Here is a 22948-nt window from a genome sequence, read left to right as displayed (position 1 = left end):
GTCTGTAAGTATTTTCACGGCCCTCTTTTTGATTCATGCAGTATACAGGTCCTCAATGGAAGGCATGTTGGTAGCAATAGTTTGTTCTGCAGTTCTAATTATCCTCTGAAGGCACATTTTCGAGGCCAGATGCATACATGGAAGGTGTGCGAGTGAGCATAACTCATGCGCGGAAGGCCAGGCACATGTGCAGAAGGCGCACACACACGCGAAGCAAGCATGCGCACACATGATGAACAGGCGGTAAGAATATTGGAAACCCACCGCTGTCTTAGGTGACCTTCAGACAAGCAACCTCAATGGGGAAGCCAGATTCACTTAACACCCGGGTTCCTGATTTAAAAACCGCAGTGATTCACTTAACGACTGTGGCAAGAGAAGTCGTAAAATGGGGCAAAACTCACTTAAGAAATTTCTCACTTTGCAAACATAAATTTTGGGCTCAATTGTGGTCTTAAGTCTAGGACAGGGGTGTACAAACTTGGTCCCTTTAAGACTTGTGGACTTCAACTCCCAGAGTTCCTCAGCCAGCTTTGCTGGCTGAGGGACTCTGGGAGTTGAAGTCCACAAGTTTTAAAGAGACCAAGTTTGTCCACACCCCTGGTCTAGGACTACCTGTATACCCTAGTACACGGGTCTCCAACCTTGGCCACTTTTAAGACTTGTGGACTTCAACTCCCAGAAATTCAGTCTTAAAATTTAATTTAAAATTAATTAAAAATTAAAATTTAATTTAAAGTCTTAAAGTGGCCAAGGTTGGAGGCCCCGGCCCTAGTATATATATATATGTGTCTACATGAATCTATATAATTGTGTCTGTGTATCTAGATACAGGCGGCGGTGGGGGGGTTGGACTAGATGACCTACAAGGTCCCTTCCATTAATCTGCTAATCTGTTATCGGTTACATTATATAAGCGAGGGGAACTTGAGAGGCATTTATGACTTAAAATATGAAAAGGAAAGAGCACAATTAGTTAGTAAGATCTCTCTGTATGCACACAATCGCACACTCCTCCCCCTTGACAGGATTAGATTTCAGTTCAAATTGATAATTTTTTTGCCAAATTAATTTATGTCCAGTGAATTTATGTCACCAAGCATTAATGCCCCAAATGAAAGCAAAACACAATCATCTATATCCCATAGGCCAGGGGTCTCCAACCTTGGTCCCTTTAAGACTTGTGGACTTCAACTCCCAGAGTCCCTCAGCCAGCAAAGCTGTCTGAAGAACTCTGGGAGTTGAAGTCCACAAGTCTTAAAGGGACCAAGGTTGGAGACCCCTGCCATAGGCATAACTGCCATTTGTCCAGGGAAGAGAGAGAGGGGGGGGGGAATCATAGAGTAGGTCCGACATCCATTTCTTTCCCCCACGTGCTACTTCCGGCGAGACATTTCCGCCGAGTCGCGGAAGGAAAGAAAGAAAGGCGAAGTGCTGCGTAATGCAAGAGCTGGTTCGGTAACATCTGCGCATGCGCCTTAGAGAGGTAGCGGAAACCCGTGTTTGGCTATCGGGGTTCAAGCCGGCCGTTGGGAAGCCGCGATGCCGGATTATTTGGGGGCCGATCAGCGCAAAACCAAAGAGGAGGAGAAGGAGGACAAGCCTATCCGTGGTAAGAGTTTCACCCAGGCGTCATGCATAACCTGGGCTCCATATATAAAGGCGGCTGCGTTCACACGACTCTTCCCCTCCCCCCCCCAATAAACCGCGTTGGGTCCATATAGATGCGTGTCTGCAAGCTTGCTTGGTCTGCTTCCCCTGTGGTGAGGGTGGGAAGCCAGTTTGTGATTCGGTTTCTTGGAAAGTGGGTTGAAATAGCTTAAACACGGATCTGGCGTGTTGTGTGAATATGCAGTCACGGGTTGGGAGAAACGGAAACGCGCGTCTCCATTCAGATGCTTTGGCTGGGTTCCTTCGGATAATGCCAGCCCCCCCCCCCGCCCCGTGTCAAAGCTGAGATTTTGTAGGTCAAGCTGAAAAACGAAGGACATTTATATATATGAGGGTTTCCTGATTGCTTATTTGTAGCCTATGACTATCATTAAGTGTTTTTGTACTTTATGATTCTTGATGAGTGTATCTTGTCCTTTTATGTACGCTGAGAGCATATGCACCAAAGACAAATTCCTTGTGTGTCCAATCACACTTGGTCAATAAAGAATTCTATTCTATTCTATTCCATCCTATTCCCATTCCCATTCCATAAATAAATCTGTGTTTACTTTTAACTCTTGTCCTAGAGAGGATTTCTCTATCACACTTGGCCAATAAAAATTCTATATTCTATTCTATTCTATTCACTCTCTATCTATTCTATTCACTCTCTATCTACTTGCTTACTCCTTCCACTTATGATTGCATGACTAACTTTGTTGCTTGTATCCTTATGATTTATACTGATAACTGTTTCCTGATTGCTTATTTGTACCCTATAACTATCATTAAGTGTTGTACCTTATGATTCTTGATGAAGGTATCTCTTCTTTTATGTACACTGAGAGCTTATGCACCAAGACAAATTCCTTGTGTGTCCAATCACACTTGGTCAATAAAGAATTCTATTCTATTCTATTCCATCCTATTCCTATTCCCATTCCCATTCCCATTCCCATTCCATAAATAAATCTGTGTTTACTTTTAACTCTTGTCCTAGAGAGGATTTCTGGATTTTTAATAATTTTAGATTGGGGTATTTTAGTATAGGTCAATTTGACGGTTTTAATTTTCGGCCATCTTTGAATATGTATTTTAATTGTTATTTTAATTTTGTACATTATTGTTTTAATCTGGCTGTACACCGCCCTGAGTCCTTCGGGAGAGAAGGACGGTATAAAAATCTAAATAATAAAATAAAATAAATAAATAAATAGAGAGGGAACCGTAAGCTACGTTTAAACCTGGTTGGAGTTGGAGTTGGGTTGGTAGTTCAAAACAGCATCTGGAGAGGAACAAAGCTAGGAGGGAGGTTGGGGCCTACGGCATAATTTTATTGTATGAAATAAAGGAGAATATTTGTAGCTCAGGGCTGAAATGAGACCTTGGTGCGCTCTGAGCTTGCTTGTTTTCTTGCAGACGTTTCATGACCCAAACTAAGTAACATCATGAGTGGTAGACAGTTGAGATAGATACGGTAGGTGATGGATAGATGATATATAGATAGGTAGGTAGAGTACATAGGTAGGTAGGTAAATAGATGATTGATTAGATGGATAGATGATTGATATAGATAGAAGGATGGATGGATGTAGCTTTGCTGGCTGAGGAATTCTGGAGTTGAAGTCCACAAGTCTTAAAGTTGCCAAGTTTGATGTAGATAGATGTAAACAGAGACAATAAATTTGTAGTTCAGAGTTGAAATGAGAGATCCTTGAGCTTGCTCGTTTTCTTGCAAATGTTTCATTATCCTACTAGATAACATCATCAGTGCTAGTGGTGATGTTACCTAGTTTGGGTCATGAAAAGACTGCAAGAAAACAAGCAAGCTCAGAGAGCACCAAGGACCCCTCATAATTTTATTGTCTTATTCCTGGCAAAAGTGAGAAGATCTCAAAATGCTAAAATAATGTAAAAAAACCTCTTGTTTTGTTTGCCATTAATAGAGCATATTTATTTATTTTTTTAAATTATATATTACGCCCCCTTTTTCTTCCACCAGGTGGGTTGAGTTCCAACGTTAGAAAAATATGACTTTACAGGAAGTGTAATGGAGGCTTGGAACTGATTTTCAGTGGAGATAGTGGGTCAGTCCTCAGTTAACTGAGTTTAAAAGTTCAAGGATTTTTGTTGTTGTTGTTGTAGTTCTTTAAGGATATATGAGTACTGATGATAAAATTGGTTGGATTTTCTATTGGGAAACAAAGTAAAACATCATTTCTCTCTTTTTCTAAATTATCTGTTATCTCTCTCAGCTTTGGATGAAGGTGACATCGCCCTGTTGAAAACCTACGTAAGTACTCCATGTAGCATTTCCAGCATTACTTTGAGAACCGGTCACAATGAAACATTTAGGAAGCATCTGCATTAAATATATCAATAAGGTTTCCAGAGGAATATGCACATTAATATTTTGTAGCTTTTGGGGGGGTCACTTTAATTGAGAAAGTGCTTTTAAAAATTAATTGATTTTCAAATATGTTTTGGTCCACTTTCTATCTTTAAATGCATAGAGTATTGTCCTCTGAGTATTTTTTATATACAGACACACACAGAATTGTAGTTAGGAGGTGAAAGAGGAATAAAAAAAGACAGTTAAGTATAGACAGACTTTTACTAAAAAAAAAAAAAATTAAATATAGTCCAAAGCTGGCTGAGGAACTCTAGAAGTTGGAAGTCCACAAGTCTTAAAGTTGCCAAGGTTGGAGACCCCTGTTCTAAACCAAATAGGTCTTAATAAACGTTAAATAAACGTTGAGCTGAAGCTGAAACATGCAGTACCTGCGTTCAACACAGGAAGTCTCATCTTTATTCCTTAACATTTAGTGTCAAAGCTGGGAAAAAGAACCTGTTGCTATTGACCAGGGTTAGACAGCGATCGACTTTAAATAAAGGCCTTAGTCTTAAACAGGGGTGAAATGCTACGGGTTCGCTTTGGTTCGGGAGAACCGGTAGTGATAAAAACTACCTGTTTGGGCGAAACGGTAGTAAAAAAAATCTTTTAAAAAGTTAAAAAAAAAAAAGGTTCCGATGATCACAGCTTTGCCACGCGATTGTTGGAACCTTTTTTAAAAAACTTTTTAATAGCATTTTTTAAACTATCTTTCGGGCGAATAGATAGTAAAAAATGCTTTAAAAAGTAAAAAAAATGTTGGGCACACCCACCCAGTCACATGACAGCTCCCCACCAAGCCACGCCCACAGAACCAGTAGCAGAAAAATTTGCATTTCACCCCGGTCGTAAAACATACGAATTTGGATAGATTGCATAAGGTTGGGTTAACACAAATGTCTATGGAGATTCTCAATCATCTAGGTCAGGGGTAGTCAACCTTTTTATACCTACCGCCCACTTTTGTATCTCTGTTAGTAGTAAAATTTTCTAACCGCCACCGGTTCCACAGTAATGCGCCGTGTATCGTTGTCTGTGCATGCCTCTCGCACATCGTGGATTGGGGTTGGGGTGGGTGGGCGCCGGCTACCCGCTCTGCTTGTCTGTTACAGCTGGGTGGTGTGGGGGGAGATGCATGAGCTATTCTGGGACGAGGCTCTTTTGTTTGCGGTCGCACTATAGCGCCATTTAGTTTCACTTACATAACGTGAACTAAACTTATGCGCGGGCGATACAAATAGTATATTTTCAGAAATTTTAATTGTCACGGGGAATTTTATGAAAACCTAATGAAAATGTTTTTAAATAATGCTATGAATTTTTTAAAAAAAGTCAAATTAAAAAAAAGGAAAGTGCTTCAGTATTGGACAAAACCCCTACCGCCCACCATGAAAGCTGGAACCCCCACTAGTGGGCGGTAAGGACCAGGTTGACTACCACTGATCTAGGTCGTGGTTGTCCCAAAGGTGCTGTTTCAGGAGGCATCTGAATTTTCTTGTTTTTTCTTTGAAGACGTTTCGCTTCTCATCCGAGAAGCTTCTTCAGCTCCGACTGGATGGTGTCGAATGGAAGGATTTCAATATAAATCCTTCCATTCCCCCACCAGCCAGTCAGAGCTGAAGAAGCTTCCCGGATGAGAAGCGAAACGTCTTCAAAGAAAAAAAAAACTAGAACAGTTGCCACCTGAAAAAGCCCCTTTGGGACACAAATATTCCTCATTTCTCTCAAACTTTGTCAATCTTTTTCAAATCCAGGGCCAGAGCACCTATTCGAGGCAAATCAAACAAGTGGAAGATGACATTCAGCAGTTGCTTAAGAAAATTAACGAACTCACAGGTACTTCTTTAAAAAAAAATTCTTTTAGTGCTTTAGGAGCAGTAATCTTGTCTGATGCTGGCCTTGACAGTTGTTCCGAGTGCTGAATTTCCTAAGGGTTATTCTGTCATTTGCGGCAACTCCCCAGAAAAATCTCAAAAGAAGGAAGGAAGGTTAAGCAAAACAAACAAACAAACAAACCCTAAAAACAAATGAAAGTACCCTATTTTTCAGAGTATTAAGACGCAAATTCTGGGAAAGGAATTCTGGGAGTTGAAGTCCCCAAGTCTTTTAAGGTCGCCACGTTTGGAGACCCCCTCCTCTTGAGCCTACTCTAGCCCCGACCTTAAAGGAAGATTTGTTTTTGTCCCGTTTGAGTCGACTTGCAAGTTGTACATTTGCTGCAGTAAGCTAATGCTGGAATATATATTGTGCTGATTAATATGGCAAAACGGCTCCCTTTTTTTTTTTCTCTTCCCCTGTAGGCATTAAAGAATCAGACACTGGCCTGGCACCACCTGCTCTGTGGGACTTAGCTGCCGATAAACAAACTCTTCAGAGCGAGCAGCCGCTACAGGTGGCCAGGTAACATCATCATAATAAATAACAACTTTGTGGTTCAGTCAGGGATGCAGCCGAGCTCTTATCAAAAAGGAAGAGTGTTCAGTCCTTTTGTTGTGTTCTCCTCGCCTCCGTCCGAACGATGGCTTAATTAGCCGGCTCTTATCAGCTCTGGCAGCAAAAGAGCCAGCGTCTGCCAAGAGCCCTCGATAGCTGCCAAGACGCTGGTGAGTCACAACCTTCAGCTCTAGTCAATCCGTGGATTTGCCTGATACAAAGAGACACACCAGCTCTTGCTGCCTTTTATATCCTGTGGGGTTTGGCTCCATGACTCAGCACTTCCTAGGCCTGCCCCTCCCCTGTTTCTGTCGTTCCCTTCTCTCCTGCCTACGAAACCTGGGATTGAGCCAAGCCTGATTGCTGTCAACTGGGTCTGCAGGCGTGGCCTGGGGTGCGGGGGAAAGTGTCAGGAGAAGGAGGCCTCGTTATCTCTTTCGCTTGGCCTGCTTCTGGCTCCTGGAGCTGATCCAGGGAGGCCAGTGCTTCTGAGGTAAGTCCTGACAGCCCTTCTCCCTCACTGTCCAAATCACTTTCTGGCAGCAGGCCCGGCTCCAAGCCACTTTCAGGCATGGGGGCGGGAGCCACAACACCTTTGTGCGTGACCCTTAACTTCTTGTTAAAGAGTGAAATTATCTTAAGTCATCCTCTCCTTTTAATGTCCCTGTAATCCCTCGCGGGGTGGAGTCTGGGCAATTCAATGGAGCTGAGTATTTTACTGGCCGGATGCCTTCCTGTCGCCAAGGCAGAGTTTTGTTCAGCAGATACGTATTCTCATCGCGCCCAGAGAGAGAGATATCCGCCTCTACCTAGGATCGAACTCATAGCCTCCTGATTGTGAGGCGAGAGCTCCACCTCTCGGCCACCGTGCCACTCATTGAAATTATCTTTTAAGTATTTCAATATAATTCGTTGATCGTGTGCCTTCAGATCAATACTAACTCTTAACAAGCATACAGATGGAGCTTTTCCAGGAAGATCGGGTTTTTCAGATCTTCTAAAGGTTTCCAGTATAACATACAGGGCTGTCTTTCAAAATGTTGGTGAAGATGTTGGCCTTCAAAGGGAGGTGTTCCCCAGATGATGCTTATGCACCTCTTAATTTCATGCATGTATTGCCTCAATTTTTGTTGCAACTACCGGTAGCAGAAGCTGACACGTTTAATCAATTTGAAGTAGTGCTTGCTTACCTTAAGAGTTTTTGAAAGCCACGAGAAGTGTATATTTCAGTGTATATTTCTTTCCTTGGTTGTGTTGTGTCTCGCCCGCTTTCACCACAGCCGGGGCCTTCTTATCTGCTTCCAAACGCTGAGGAATGTCCTAGTATGCCTCCCGGCCCCAGCCCTGGCTCCATGCCCAGACAGGCTGAGGAGGAAGAAGTACCTCCAGCCCCTAGCTCTGGCTCCATGCCCAGGCAAACGGAGCAACTAGACCCCCCCCCCATAGCCTGTGAGCCTGAGGAAGGTCAATTAACAACAGCTGCCGACTGGAGTGACCCTCGCTTCAGAAGAATTGATAGGCGGCGGCGACAGAAGGAAGGGAGGGACAGGACTGGATAAGTGCTGAGTCATGGAGCCACATCCCATGGCCTATATAAAGGATCTGCTTTCTGGCAGTCTCTGAGTCAGGCAAAGTCTAAACATATCTTGCTGAAGTCACTTTCTGGTCTCCTGCCTGCCTTGAGAACTTTGCTAGGACTTTGGCAGAGCTGCAGAGGCACGCCTGATTCGGATTTCCCTGACCCGGTCGTCAGCGGAGGAGTGGGACACGACAGGTTGCTGCTGTTATTGCTATTATTTTTCATCTTTTAAAAATTCTTAACAAAGAAATAAAACGTAAAATTAAAAAAAAATGAGCTACTTAATGGGCAAAGTAGAAATATAACGCTAAAGTAAATGATTAAAAGAGAGTGTCGCCTTGAAGCCATGAGATGGGCAGCAAATACATCCCAGAACAACTGGAGCATCACTTGAACAACATTGGCATTGACAAAATTGCCATCAGTCAATTGCAAAAGGCAGCTTTGCTCAGAACAGCTTATTGTCAAGACTGACTCGTATTTTCACCTATGTTTTTGCTTTGGATCGCAGTTTGACAATAACGTGTGTGTGTGTGTGTGTTTAAGGGAGGGTGGGAGAATGGTATCCAAGCATCTGTCGGCTTCCATGAGACATTGCTAGCATCTTAAGGACACACTGAGCAGATGTCCAGGGGTGGCTGGCTGTTTCCCATAACAACATGAACAGAAGTGATTGGTGGACTTATTGAGTGGCCCGTAGAGAAAGTGGGGAGTTAATTATGTTTGCTTTTACGCGGGAAACGCAGAGCTGAATTCACTGCTTCTGTGTTGTAGCCACCCAGCGGCCAGCAGAGCTGGTGGCAGACTCAGACTGTGAGGAGATTTGGAGTCTGGGGAAGGCTCTGATGAGGGCTCTGCGTCGGAGGCAGAGAGGGGGCCAGGGCCGTCTGACAGTTGTCAGCTGCCTTCGAAGTTGGACATCAGTGGGGCAGAAGAACAGCTGGAGCCTGTTCCCAGTGTGCGCATTGAGCTGCCAGGAGAAGGGAACAGCTAAGGAACAAGGGTCAGCTCAGGAGTAAAGCCACAGGTGGACGGTGAATGACGCTTGGCTGAATGCTCGCAGATTGAACCTGAACTTATCGAACTCCTTTCCTCTTCGCCTTAGGTGTACGAAGATAATCAATGCGGATTCGGAGGACCCCAAGTACATTATCAACGTTAAACAATTTGCCAAGTTTGTGGTGGATCTCAGTGACCAAGTGGCCCCCACCGACATTGAAGAAGGAATGAGAGTTGGGTGAGTTGGTTTTAATCTCCCCAGGATTGTACTGGTTACCGTCTTCCTCTTGTTTTCCTACGGTCATCGGGGTGGAAAATGCAACCCGGCTCTGTAACTATTGCAACAGCTAGCTGGAACTGGCAGTCATTTCTATAAGCAGCGTGTGGATTCTAACCCTGCTATAGATCAGGAGTGTCAAACTCGAGGCCCGCGGGCTGGATCCGACCCGCAAGGGGGATTAGATCTGGCCAATGGGGCTGCCCTGGTGCCTCTGCCAGTGAAAACGGGCTCCCGAGCTCCATTTTCGGCTGCCACGGCCTCCTGCAACCCTCAGCCAGCGAAAACGGAGCTTGGGAGGGCCGCCCCCTGTTTTCGCTGGCTGAGGGTTGCAGGAGGCCGTGGCAGCCGAAAATGGAGCTCAGGAGCCCGTTTTCGCTGGCAGATCGCTCGGGCCACCACAGCGTCCCCAACATGAGTGACGTTGAGCTGGCCACGCCCAGCCTGGCCCCCCAAAGTCAAACACAACGTTGATGCAGCCCTCAATGAAATTGGAGTTTGACACCCCTGATATAGATATAGATGTAGGTCATGTGACTGGGTGGGCATAGCCAACAATGTCACTCACGGCAAGGGGTGTCTTGCTGGCCTCTACTTGCCTGTCCCCTGCCAGCCACTCCTCGCCTCCCGGCCCAGGCTCCTTAGGGCCCCAACAGGAAGCAGTTGCTGGAGCAAAGCAGCCACCAAGAGAAAGAGTTGGCAAAACAGCTCAGTTCAAATTGGATCTGACTGAGAAGGAGGCTCAGCAGAAATACCTCACTCAGGACTAGAAGCATAGGCTTTCCAAGCAGAGGGAAGACCTGCGGGAATGCAAGGCCAGGTACCAGCGCCTAGAGCAGGCTGAGATGGTCAGCCAGTTCCAGGCCATGATGCAGTCCCACTGGAACAAGGCCCTCTGGCTCTTCACCATTGGCAGCACTTCCCTCCAGCCTTCGCCCAAAGCCCCGCACCAGGAGGCTGAAGCAGACTCCAAGTCGGAATTTCTGCCTCCCTCCGACCCACACAAAAAGACCCCAAATGGGAGACTGCAGCAACAGAAACGTTCAGTTCACGTATCCGGCCCAGGGCCATAGTTTGAGAACCCCTGATTTAGTGCAATATAAAAAAATACAAATAATTTTTCTATTGGACCACCAACTTTTTCTCGTGGACCACCAGTTGGTGACCACTGATCTAGTCTTTTTTTTTTTTTTTTACATTTATATCCCGCCCTTCTCCGAAGACTCAGGGCGGCTTACAGTGTGTAAGGCAATAATCTCATTCTATTTGTATATTTACAAAGTCAACTTATTGCCCCCCCCAACAATCTGGGTCCTCATTTTACCTACCTTATAAAGGATGGAAGGCTGAGTCAACCTTGGACCTGGTAGGGCTTGAACCTGCAGTAATTGCAGGCAGCTGTGTTTGATAACAGGCTTCTTACAGCCTGAGCCACACCGCGGCCCAATAGTCTAATCTCCTGCTTAGGCAGGAAGCCCTATACCACTTCAGACAGATGGTTATCCAACATTTTCTTAAATTTTTCCAGTGTTGGAGCATTTACAACTTCTGCAGGCAAGTTGTTCCACTGATTGATTGTTCTCACTGTCAGGAAACTTCTTAGTTCTGAGTTGCTTCACTCCTGGATTAGTTTCCACCCATTGCTTCTTGTTCTACCCTCAGGTGCTTTGGAAAATAGCTTGACTCCCCCTTCTTTGTGGCAGCCCCTGAGATATTGGAACACTGCTATCATGTCTCCCCTGGTCCTTCTCTTCACTAGACTAGCCATACTCAATTCCTGCAGCCGTTGTACATACAGTACGTTTTATCCTCCAGCCCCCTCATCATCTGTTTTGAGCTTTAAAAAGATGTATTCAAAACAAGCTTTTTCCCCGTTTCTTTCTGCAGCGTGGACAGAAACAAATACCAGATCCACATCCCTCTACCGCCAAAGATCGACCCGACGGTCACTATGATGCAGGTGAAGACATCCCGTCATTCTTCTTGGTTTCGCTTAACTTTTCCCATCGGTGGGAGTCGGAAGATCTGCGAGACTTCCGACTCCCTGACAGAGATCTGTTTTGTCACGCAGGTGGAGGAAAAACCGGATGTCACGTATAGCGACGTAGGAGGGTGCAAAGAGCAGATCGAGAAGCTGAGAGAAGTGGTGGAAACGCCCTTGCTTCACGTGAGGATGTGAAACGTTTTCATTCAACTTTAAATTGGACAGCGTGCCGTAACTTGCCTTCGGCCTGCAGAAAGGCGTAAACCATTGGGTGCTCCTTGCAGCTTGTTTATTGGGCACTTTTATAAGGCCCAGTGGCTTGTTCCTCTCCTAAGCAAAGCAGGTTCAGATGCCACGGTTGGTGGCTGGCTTCTGATCGTGGTTTGCTAGGAGAAAGAAGTCAAGACGTCACTGCCAACAATCTTTTTTCTAGACATTTTTTTATTGAGTTATAAAGCAATGTTAAAATACAAAATACAAAGTAAATAGGAAAGAATTGGGGAGGGAGAGAGGAAGGCGAGGTGAGGAAATATAAGAAAGAAAAAGCCACATTGACTTCCAACTCTCTCTTGCAGTAAAATAAGGCATTAACCTCCAATCGCAACTTTTTGCTCTTTCATAATAATGCGAACCAGCCATTTCTATAAAGAGCTAACGGTCTGATCGGTAAAACCCAAAAGTTAGAGTTTCATTCTTCTGCACATCAAGCATGAAGTTCAGAAGCGGTTTCCATGTGGAAACAAAAGTACTGCACATCAAGCATGAAGTTCAGCAGTGGTTTCCATGTGGAAACTTAGGTTTTTTGCTTTAATCAAAGGGGTCAATTTTGCCATTTCAGCCAACTCCCATCAGCTTCTGCAACCATTCCTCCATGGTAGGAAAAAAGTCACTGCCAACAATCAAGGAAAGGCATTTAATAAGCTCCCATTGGTTATTTTCTTCTTCCTTTCACTTGCCAGAGTTTTTACGGGAACAAAAAGGGAGACGCCTTGATGTTTTTGCATTACAATTTGCGGAATCCATGTTCTATCAAGGGGAGATAAAATCTGAAAACATCCCCAGAAGTGCAGACGCTTGAAATGTTGACGTCTTGACCAGTACCGGTTTGCCATTGGATCCTGTATTTTGTCACTGCTACTGCTGTACTACAGGCAGCCCTCGACTTACGACCAAAATGGAGCCCCAAATTTCTGCTGCTAAGCAAGGCGGTGGTGAAGTGAGCTTTGCCCCCCTTTTTTTTGCCCCGCTTGTTAAGGAAATCGCTGCAGTTGTTAAGTGAATCATGCGGTCATTAAGCAAAGCAGACTTCCCCCATTGAATTGGTTGCCAAGCGCCCTAATTTTGATCACGTAACCGTGGGGGATGCTGCAACGGTCAGAAGTGCGAACAACGGTCGTAAGTCCATTTTCCCCCTGCCCTGGTAACTTTGAACGGTCACTAAACGAATGGTTGTAAATCAAGGACTACCTGTCGGTAGGATTTTTGCCAGCTCAGTTGGTTTTTCTATCTCCTTTAAAAACGGAATAGGTTTGTGATCATTCATTGATCGCATTTCAATTAATAACCTTAATGCAGTCTTTGGCGCCTTCTGGCAATCTCTGTGCTCCGGTGTTCTGTCTCCTTCCCCACTTCAGACCCACGAGCTGGCCTTCAGCCAGTGGATTCATGGCTCCTATCAGTCCTGGCAGAGAAATTGCAGCTCCCTGCCAAAGTTCAAACAAATCACTCATGTAGCAAGACTTCCAGCTCTTTTTGAAACGGTTCAGCTAAACTTTTGCTTCCCGTGGAGTGAGAGCAGTCCCAAAGCTCCTTATATATATCCGGTGGGGTGGGGCTCCTGCCCCACCCTTCCTTTTGGTGACGCCGCCTCTAATCTTCCGAAGCGCGGGTCAAGTCAAGCTTGATTATTATTATTATCAGCTGGGGCTGAAGGCGTAGCCTGGGGAAGGGAGGAATCAGGGGATGACGGCCTCATTACGTCCTCCGACTGGGCTGGTTTTGGCTCCTAATGAGCCAAAGGAATCGGTGCTCCCGAGGTAAGCCTTACCGGCCCTTCCCCCTCACTCTCTGAGTCACTTTCGGGCATGGGGCCAGGTTCGGGGGCTGGAGTCACAACATCCGGTGTATCAAATGGTAGAAGTCGGTCAATGGAATCGTGACAGTTCTAGAGATTTTAATCCCAATTCTTTGTTGTTGTCGTTGTTTCTTTCTCTCTCTCCTCCTACGATTTCAGCCCGAACGATTTGTCAATCTTGGGATCGAACCTCCCAAAGGGGTCCTTCTCTTTGGCCCACCTGGGACGGGCAAAACTCTCTGTGCCCGAGCTGTCGCTAACAGGACAGATGCTTGCTTCATCCGAGTGATCGGGTCCGAGCTGGTGCAGAAGTACGTGGGAGAGGTAATGGAGAACACCTTGCAAGCTGGATTCTGTTGTTTTTTTAATGCTTGGCTACTCTAGGTTAGCGTTTCTCTAACCTTGCCCGTTCGATGGACTTCAGCTCCCAGGAATCCCCCAGCCGTTTCCCCATGCTGTCTGGGGAATTCTGGGAGTTGAAGTCCACCCCTCTTCAAACAGATAAGATTGAAAAACACTGCTCTAAATCAGGGGTCCCCAACCTTTCCGACCTCAGGGACCACTAAATTCATAATTTTAAATCCCACGGACCACTAATATGATTTGCCTAATGACCGCCTGGGTGATCATGTGACTGGGTGGGCGTGGCCAACTTGATGTCACTCACATCGAGGGGCGCCTCGCTGGCCTCTACTCACCCCTCCCCTCCCAGCCACTCCTTGCCTGCCCACCTGGGCTCCTAAGGGCCCCAACAGGAAGCAGTTGTTGGAGCTAAGCAGCCACCACGAGAAAGAGTTGGCAAAACAGCTGGCTCAGTTTAAATGGGATCAGACCGAGAAGGAGGCTCAGCAGAAGCACCTCCCTGAGGACTAGGAGCATAGGCTTTCCAAACAGAGGGAAGACCTGTGGGAGTGCAAGGCCTGGAGGCTCAACGGGTTGAGATGGTCAGCCAGTTCCAGGCCATGATGCAGTCCCAATGGAATAAGGTCCTCCGGCTCTTCGCCACCAGTGGCACTTCGCTCCAGCCTTTGCCCAAAGCCCCACACCAGGAGGCTGAAGCAGACCCCAAGTCGGAATTTCTGCCTCCCTCCGACCCACACAAAAAGACCCCGAAGGGGGAGACTCTCTGCAGCAACACAAATGTTCATTGCACGTATCTGTCCCAGGAGCCGTAGTTTGAGGACCCCTGATTTAGTGCAATATAAAAAATGCAAATAATTTTTCTGCGGGCCACCAGAATTTTCTCACGGACCACCAGTGTTTCCACAGACCACCAGTTGGTGACCGCTGATCTAAATCATCCACGTTTTTCTGTTTGCTCACTGGTGCAGAATGTTACAGGTTCCCTATTCAATAGGATGTGATTTTGTTTCGATGGGTTTTCCCTCCCCCTTGTCTGCTCTGTTCTTACGACTTAATGAAGAGCCGAACGGGGCTCACCAGCTGCCAGTGGAGCTGGAGCCAGACTTGGATTATGAGGAGGTTGGGGTGGAACTTGGGCCAGTCCTGGAATCTGGGGAAGGCTCCAATGGATGCTGTCTCTGTGTCGGAAGCAGAGAGAGAGCCAGGGCCGTCCGACATTTCCCAGCTCCCTTCAGAGTTGGAGATAAGGGGAAGAAGAACAGCTGGGGCCTGTTACAGATGCGCTTGTGCGCAGAGCTGTCCGGAGAGGAGAACAATTGAGCACCAGGAGCCGACTCAGAAAGGAAGGCACACGTGGACACTGAATGGCCCCTCCCTCAGGTGTAAAATCCAGCAGGTTCTGACAGGTTCTGGAGAACCGGTAGCAGAAATTTTGAGCAGTTCGGAGAACCGGCAAATACCACCTCTGGCTGGCCCCAGAGTGGGGTAGGAATGGAGGTTTTGCAATATCCTTCCCTCAGGAGTGGGGTGGGAATGGAGATTTTGCAATATTCTTCCCTCAGGAGTGGGGATTTTGCAGTATCCTTCCCTCAGGAGTGGGGTAGGAATGGAGATTTTGCAATATCCTTCCCTCAGGAGTGGGGTGGGAATGGAGATTTTGCAATATCCTTCCCTCAGGAGTGGGGTAGGAATGGAGGTTTTGCAATATCCTTCCCTCAGGAGTGGGGTGGGAATGGAGATTTTGCAATATCCTTCCCTCAGGAGTGGGGATTTTGCAGTATCCTTCCCTCAGGAGTGGGGTAGGAATGGAAATTTTGCAATATCCTTCCCTCAGGAGGGGTAGGAATGGAGATTTTGCAATATCCTTCCCTCAGGAGTGGGGATTTTGCAGTATCCTTCCCTCAGGAGTGGGGTGGGAATGGAGATTTTGCAATATCCTTCCCTCAGGAGTGGGGATTTTGCAGTATCCTTCCCTCAGGAGTGGGGTAGGAATGGAGATTTTGCAATATCCTTCCCTCAGGAGTGGGGTAGGAATGGAGATTTTGCAATATCCTTCCCTCAGGAGTGGGGATTTTGCAGTATCCTTCCTCCTAGCACCAAAATGGGGGAACAGCACACGGAGCTTCCCCACCCCTGTTTTTGGTTCCAGGAGGCTTCAGGGAGGACTGCTAGCACCAAAACGGGGCTCGCACACAAATGCGTGGGGGGAGCACAAGGGGTTGCGCATGCATGTGGCGGGGGAGTGCGGGGGTGTGTGTTCATGCGTGCATGTATGGGTAGTGGGTCCTGCATTGCATTATGGGTGTTGGCACGTGTGCTGTTGCACACACGCTTTTAGCACCCAAGGGAAAAAAGGTTCGCCATCACTGGTTTCCTGCTAGAGCAGGGGGTTGGACTAGAAGACCTCCAAGGTCCCTTCCAACTGACGATGGTGATCTTCACATTGGATGTGGGAATTCTGCAACTAATACAACTTTATATTTGTAAGTGATTTTGATCTCAAGCTATTCTGTTGGGTCAAGTAGAATAACGCGGGATCCAATTTTTTTTTTAAATTTTAAGCGGCATAGCAGATTGGAGCGCACGCGGGGGGAAAATATATAGTCACGTTTTCCTCCTTTCTGGTTTTATAGGGTGCTCGGATGGTTCGGGAGCTGTTTGAAATGGCGAGGACTAAAAAGGCATGCCTCATTTTCTTCGATGAAATTGATGCTATCGGAGGTGGGTGTCGACATACATTTCTTCAGTTCTTCATATAACATTGTGTGGGAGATGACCAGGCTGAGCCTGAGGGAGGGGTCAAAGGCGTCATAAGTCATGAGTCCCTGCACACCCGAAAGAAATCTCAATCCATCTCACCTTGAATGCCTCTCTTATCTCCCGCTCTTTTTCCCTGAACGGTTGCTTGGCCAGATTCTTGTAGAGAACTTAAGCTTGCAATAAACCGTTATGCTCATTTGAACTCTCTTGAGTCTCCTGATTTCCCCGAATGCTGGACACATTGACTATGGATCTTCTTTGTTTTTAATAATGTAAATAAAACTGCTTCTGTCTACGGAGCTTCTCAGTCATCCAGGTCATGGTTGTCCCAAAGGTGCTTTTTCAAGAGGCAACTGGACTTTTCTTAGTTTTTTCTTTTGAAGACGTTTCACTTCTCGTCCAAGAAGCTTCTTCAGCTCTGACTGGATGTTGGAATAGAAGCATTAATACTCCTTGCATGCCTCTGGTCATTTGCATTCTTTTGGAGTGTCATTGAGGCGACCCCCCCCCAAGGACACAGATAAACCTCCAAGTGGCCTCAACAACTCTCTAAAAAGAATGCAAATGACCAGCTGTCAGCAAGGAGTATCACCCTCCATTCCCCACCATCCTATCGGAGCTGAAGAAGCTTCTTGGATAAGAAGTGAAATGCTTTCAAAAGAAAAACCTGAAAGTCCTAGTTGACTCTTAAAAAAAAAAAACACCTTTGGGGAAACTCTGCTTCGTTCTCAAGAACCTCCTTTTGTTCTGACCTGGGCTTCCTGAGACAATAAAAAGCACACAATTAGTCCCCAAAACCCTCTTTTTATTTGCATGATGCAGTCCCATTGGAACCAGGCCCTCTGGCTCTTCGCCACCAGCGGCACTTCCCTCCAGCCTTCGCCCAAAGCCCCACACTAGGAGGCTGAAGCAGACCCCAAGTCGGAATTTCTGCCCCCCTCTGACCCACACAAAAAGACTCCAAATGAGGGACTCCAGCAAGTTTGAGGACCCTTGATTGTTGTGGCTCCTGCCCCCGAACCTGGCCCCATGCCCGAAAGTGCCTTGGAGCCGGGCCTACTGCCAGAAAGTGACTCAGAGCCGGGCCTGCTGCCAGAAAGTGATTTGGACAGTGAGGGAGAAGGGCTGTCAGGACTTACCTCGGAAGCACCGGCCTCCCTGGATCAGCTCCAGGAGCCAGAAGCAGGCCAAGTGAAAGAGATAACGAGGCCTCCTTCTCCTGACTCTTTCCCCCCCCCCAGGCCACGCCTGCAGACCCAGCTGACAGCAATCAGGCTTGGCTCAATCCCAGGTTTCGTAGGCAGGAGAGAAGGGAACAACAGAAGCAAGGGTGGGGCAGGCTTAGGAAGTGCTGAGTGATGGAGCCACACCCCACAGGATATAAAAGGCAGCAAGAGCTGGTGTGTCTCTTTGTATCAGGCAAATCCACGGATTGACTAGAGCTGAAGGTTGTGACTCACCAGCGTCTTGGCAGCTATCGAGGGCTCTTGGCAGACACTGGCTCTTTTGCTGCCAGAGCTGATAAGAGCCAGCTAATTAAGTCATCGTTCAGACAGAGGCGAGGAGGACACATCACTGATTTAGTGCAATATAAAAAATGCAAATAATTTTTCTGTGGACCACCAACGTTTTCTCGCGGACCACCGGTGGTCCACGGACCAGCAGTTGGTGACCGCTTGTCTTAAAGGGCTTATTGTTGTTTTTTCCTTTTTAGGTGCTCGCTTCGATGATGGGGCCGGAGGAGACAATGAAGTCCAGCGCACAATGCTGGAATTGATCAACCAACTGGACGGCTTTGATCCGAGAGGGAATATCAAAGTCTTGATGGCAACCAACAGGCCGGATACCTTGGATCCAGCATTGATGAGGCCTGGAAGATTAGATAGGAAGATTGAATTTAGCCTACCAGATTTGGAGGTTTGGATTGCTTTTATTCTTAAATAATGGCGACAGTGATGACGATGATGGTACGATGTATGCTGGTTCAGGTAGTCCTCAACTTACGACCGCAGTGTAGTCCAAAATGTATGTTGCTAACTGAGACGTGTGTTGAGGCTTGCTCCATTTCACGACGGTTCTTGCCACCTTCGTTAAGTGAGTCACTGCAGTTGTTAAGTTACTCATGCGGTTGTTAAGTGAATCTGGCTTCCCCCATTGACTTCGCTTGTCAGGAAGTCGCAAAAGGGGATTGCGTGATCCCGCGGACACTGCAACCGTCATAAATCGGAACTAGTTGTCAAGCATCCGAATGTGTAAAACACCTGACTATGGGGATGCTGCAGTGGTCATAAGTGTGAAACATAGTCCCAAGTCACTGTTTCCAGTGCCGTTGTTGTAACTTTGAACAGTCGCTAAACAAACCATTGTAAGTCGAGGACTACCTGCATTCCAAATAATTCAAGGCGGTGAACATCTTCAATACATCCCCATATGCTCCTATTTTTCTCACAATAACTCTGAGGTAAATTGGGCTGAGACACAATAACTCTGAAGTAAATTGGGCTGAGACACAATAACTGAGGTAAATTGGGTAAGTTGAGTGACGAGCCAAATTGGCCTCATGGCTGAGGCAGGACTTGAACTCACAGCCTCCTAGTTTCTAGCCTGGTGCTTTGACCAGACTGGTTCTCTCATAGTTGTTCCACATAGATAGACTCCGACACTCATTCACCCCTGGGTACATTTCATTTGTTTTCCATTCTTCAACATCTCCTTTTGTTCTTGTTGTTTTTTGCAAAGTCGTGTCCGACCCATCTCAACCCCATGGACAACATTCCTCCAGGCCTTCCTGTCCTCTACCATCCCCCGGAGTCCATTTAAGCTCACACCAACTGCTTCAGTGACTCCATCCAGCCACCTTGTTCTCTGTCGTCCCATTCTTCTTTTGCCCTCAATCTTTCCCAGCATCTTCTTTTAATAATCCCTTGCGGGGTGGAGTCTGGGCAACTGAATGGAGCTAGCAGAGTGTTTCAATGGCCAGATGCCCTTCCTGTCGCCAATGCAGAGTTTTGTTCAGCAGATGTATTCTCAGTGTGCCCAGAGAAATATCTGCCTCTACCTAGGATCGAACGCTCAGCTTCCCGATTGTGAGGCGAGAGCTCCACCTCTAGGCCACCACATCACTCATCCTCACTTGCGCACAACGGCATGCTCAAAACTCCCTCTGTCTTGCCTTTCTTAGGAAGGCAGGTCTTCTGGATCCGAGCCAGGAGAGTCCGTCTTTAAGGGAGCTCAACATCTGCTAAACCCTTTTGAGTTATTTCAGTTACGTTTATCATAACCAAAACCTGGTTCTTTTCTTTTTTTTTATTCCTTTTCTTTCTTTAGGGAAGAACCCACATATTCAAAATCCACGCCCGTTCGATGAGCGTTGAGAGAGACATAAGGTTCGAGTTGCTGGCTCGGCTGTGTCCCAATAGCACCGGTAAGTTAAACATTAGCAATAGCACTCAAGACTTACCTACCGCTTCATAGTGCTTTTACAGCAAGGCTCCCCAATCCCCAGGTCTGCCAGCAACCAGGGAGCTCTAACAAGCGAAGCCCCATCTGTGGGATGCAGGCAACACGCGAAACCACAACCCCCTTCGGTCCGCGGAAAAATCTGTCCCCACTGAACCGGTCCCTCATGCCCAAATGGTTGGGGGCCATTGCTTTACAGCCCTCCCTAAGCACTTTATAGAGCCAGCCTATTGCCCCCAACAATCTGGGTCCTCATTTTACGCACCTCGGAAGGATGGAAGGCTGAGTCAATCTTGAGCCGGTCAAGATCGAACTCGTGGCAGTGGGCAGAGTTTGCCTGCAATACTATGCCTGCATGGCTTAGATAGCAATAGCAGTTAGACTTATATACCACTTCACAGCGCTTTACAGACCTCTCTAAGCCAGCGGTCACCAACTAGTGGTCCATGAGAAAATTTTGGTGGTCCGCAGAAAAATTATTTGCATTTTTTATATTGCACTAAATCAGGGGTCCTCAAACTACAGCCCGAGACAGATACGTGCAATGAACGTTTGTGTTGCTGCAGTCCCCCATTTGGGGTCTTTTTGTGTGGGTTGGAGGGAGGCAGAAATTCCGATTTGGGGTCTGCTTCAGCCTCCTGGTGTGGGGTTTTGGGCGAAGGCTGGAGGGAAGTGCCACTGGTGGCGAAGAGCCAGAGGGCCTTGTTCCAGTGGGACTGCATCATGGCCTGGAACTGGCTGACCATCTCAGCCCGTTGAGCCTCCAGGCATTGCTACCTGGCCTTGCACTCCCGCAGGTCTTCCCTCTGCTTGGAAAGCCTATGCTCCTAGTCCTCAGGGAGGTGCTTCTGCTGAGCCTCCTTCTCGGTCAGATCCAATCTGAACTGAGCCAGCTGTTTTGCCAACTCTTTCTCATGGTGGCTGCTTAGCTCCATCAACTGCTTCCTATTGGGGCCCTAAGGAGCCCGGGTGGGCAGGCGAGGAGTGGCTGGGAGGGAAGGAGTGAATAGAGGCCAGCGAGGCGCCCCTCGATGTGAGTGACATCAAGTTGGCCATGCCCACCCAGTCACATGATCACCCAGGTGGTCATTAGGCAGATTTTTTTTTTTATTTGAATTTATATCCCGCCCTTCTCTGAAGACTCAGGGCGGCTTACATTGTGTAAGTCAATAGTCTCATTCTATTTGTATATTTATATACAGTCAACTTATTGCCCCCCCAACAATCTGGGTCCTCATTTTACCTACCTTATAAAGGATGGAAGGCTGAGTCAACCTTGGGTCTGGTGGGACTCCAGCCTGCAGTAATTGTAATTGCAGGCAGCTGTGTGTTAATAACAGGCTGCATTAGCCTGGTGAGCCACTTCCCAGCCAGATCATATTAGTGGTTTAAAATTACGAATTTAGTGGTCCCCGAGATCCGAAAGGTTGGGGACCCCTGCTCTAAGCGGTTTAGAGTCAGCTTGTTGCCCCCCAGCAATCTGGGTTTTCATTTTACCAACTTCAGAAGGATGGAAGGCTGAGTCAACCTTGAGCTGGTCAGGATCGAACTCCTGGCAGTGGCCAGACTCAGCCTGCAATACAACATTCTAATCACTGTGCCACAAAGAAGGAGAAGAAGAAAGGGAAGAAGAGAGGGAGGGAGTGAAGAAAGGAAGGAAGGAAGGAAGGAAGGAAGGAAGGGAAGGAAGGAAGGAGCAATAGCTCCTAGACTTATACACCGCTTCAGTGCTTTATAACCCTCTCCTTGTGGTTTAGTCAGCATCTTGCCCCTAAGAGTCCTCATTTTACCTACCTCGGAAGGATGGAAGGCTGAGTCAACCTTGAGCTGGTCAAGATCGAACTCCTGGCAGTGGGCAGTATTGCAGGCAAACTACTAACTTGTACTTCTAACCACTCCGCCACCACAGCTATGATCGTAGTTTTTGTCGGGTTGTGCTCTCGTGTGCTTTGTCATTATGCTTCATGTTTTTAAATCCAATTTTTTTTAAATTTCTCCACTCCACCCCACACAGGTGCTGAAATTCGCAGTGTCTGTACAGAGGCGGGTATGTTCGCTATCCGAGCGAGGCGAAAAATTGCCACCGAGAAGGACTTCCTGGATGCGGTGAACAAAGTCATCAAGTCCTACGCCAAATTCAGCGCTACCCCTCGATACATGACCTACAACTAAGCTTGGATCTTTCAGATAACCCTCAAGAAGAAGAGTTTGTTTCTAGGGAGTGTTTTTGTGTCGTAGCTGGACCTAGTAGAAGTTAAAAAAAACAAAAAAAGGGGAAAAAATGACATTCCAGCTTACGTGGTTGTCTTTATTGGAAGTGTAAACGTTTAGCTTTATTGTGATATTCAATAAAGAGATGCAATTCCCGACTGTTAACGCGTGTTTAATTTACTTTCTACATTGAGCCACGGTCTTTCAGGTGCACTTCAAGGTGTTGGTGACTACCTTTAAAGCGCTCCATGGCTTAGGGCCAGGGTACTTACGGGACCGCCTGCTATTACCGAATACCTCCCACCGACCTGTACGCTCGCACAGAGGGACTCCTTAGGGTGCCGTCCGCCAAGCAATGTCGGCTGGCGGCCCCCAGGGGGAGGGCCTTCTCTGTGGGGGCTCCCACCCTTTGGAACGAACTTCCCCCCTGGACTCCCAACAACTGCCGGACCTTCGGACTTTCCGCAGAGAGCTGAAGACCTATTTGTTTGTTCGCGCAGGACTGGCATAGGATTTTAATAGGATTTTAATTAGTTTTAATGTTTTAACATTCTATAATTCGGGGTTTTATTTTAAATGTTTTAATTCGGCCATTTGTATAATAAGTTTTTTAATTATGGTTTTATGTGTATATTGCTGTTGTTTTATTATGGCTGTAAACCGCCCTGAGTCCTTCGGGAGAAGGGCGGTATAAAAAATTAATAAATAAATAAATAGAGTGCGGTACTGCAGGCTACTTCTGCTGACTGCCAGCTGCCTGCAAT

At 46.8% G+C, this 22948-nt stretch overlaps 1 protein-coding gene across 1 annotated transcript; it reads left to right on the top strand.

Annotated features, from left to right (window-relative positions):
• Positions 1–1456: 1456 nt before the first annotated feature.
• On the top strand, positions 1457–22349 carry PSMC2 (proteasome 26S subunit, ATPase 2). The gene is made up of 12 exons (XM_058190575.1): positions 1457–1612; positions 3909–3946; positions 5800–5881; positions 6346–6445; positions 9163–9294; positions 11221–11293; positions 11405–11500; positions 13551–13715; positions 16388–16475; positions 18229–18431; positions 19842–19938; positions 21988–22349. The coding sequence occupies exons 1-12, from the start codon at positions 1543–1545 to the stop codon at positions 22143–22145; spliced, it is 1302 nt and encodes a 433-aa protein (XP_058046558.1). The 5' UTR covers positions 1457–1542; the 3' UTR covers positions 22146–22349.
• The last annotated feature ends 599 nt before the right edge of the window (positions 22350–22948 follow it).

The sequence above is a fragment of the Ahaetulla prasina genome, chromosome 7 (genome assembly GCF_028640845.1).
Source record: "Ahaetulla prasina isolate Xishuangbanna chromosome 7, ASM2864084v1, whole genome shotgun sequence".
In the NCBI taxonomy this organism is placed as follows: domain Eukaryota; kingdom Metazoa; phylum Chordata; class Lepidosauria; order Squamata; family Colubridae; genus Ahaetulla; species Ahaetulla prasina.
This window is presented reverse-complemented; position numbering and strand designations above follow the sequence as displayed.

Bases quoted from the DNA above. Each gene is read 5' to 3' on its own strand.
- PSMC2 (XM_058190575.1), top strand. From the start codon at position 1,543: ATGCCGGATTATTTGGGGGCCGATCAGCGCAAAACCAAAGAGGAGGAG. The intron at 1,613-3,908 runs GTAAGAGTTTCA...TATCTCTCTCAG, and splicing joins GGAGGACAAGCCTATCCGTG to CTTTGGATGAAGGTGACATC. The intron at 5,882-6,345 runs GTACTTCTTTAA...CTTCCCCTGTAG, and splicing joins GAAAATTAACGAACTCACAG to GCATTAAAGAATCAGACACT.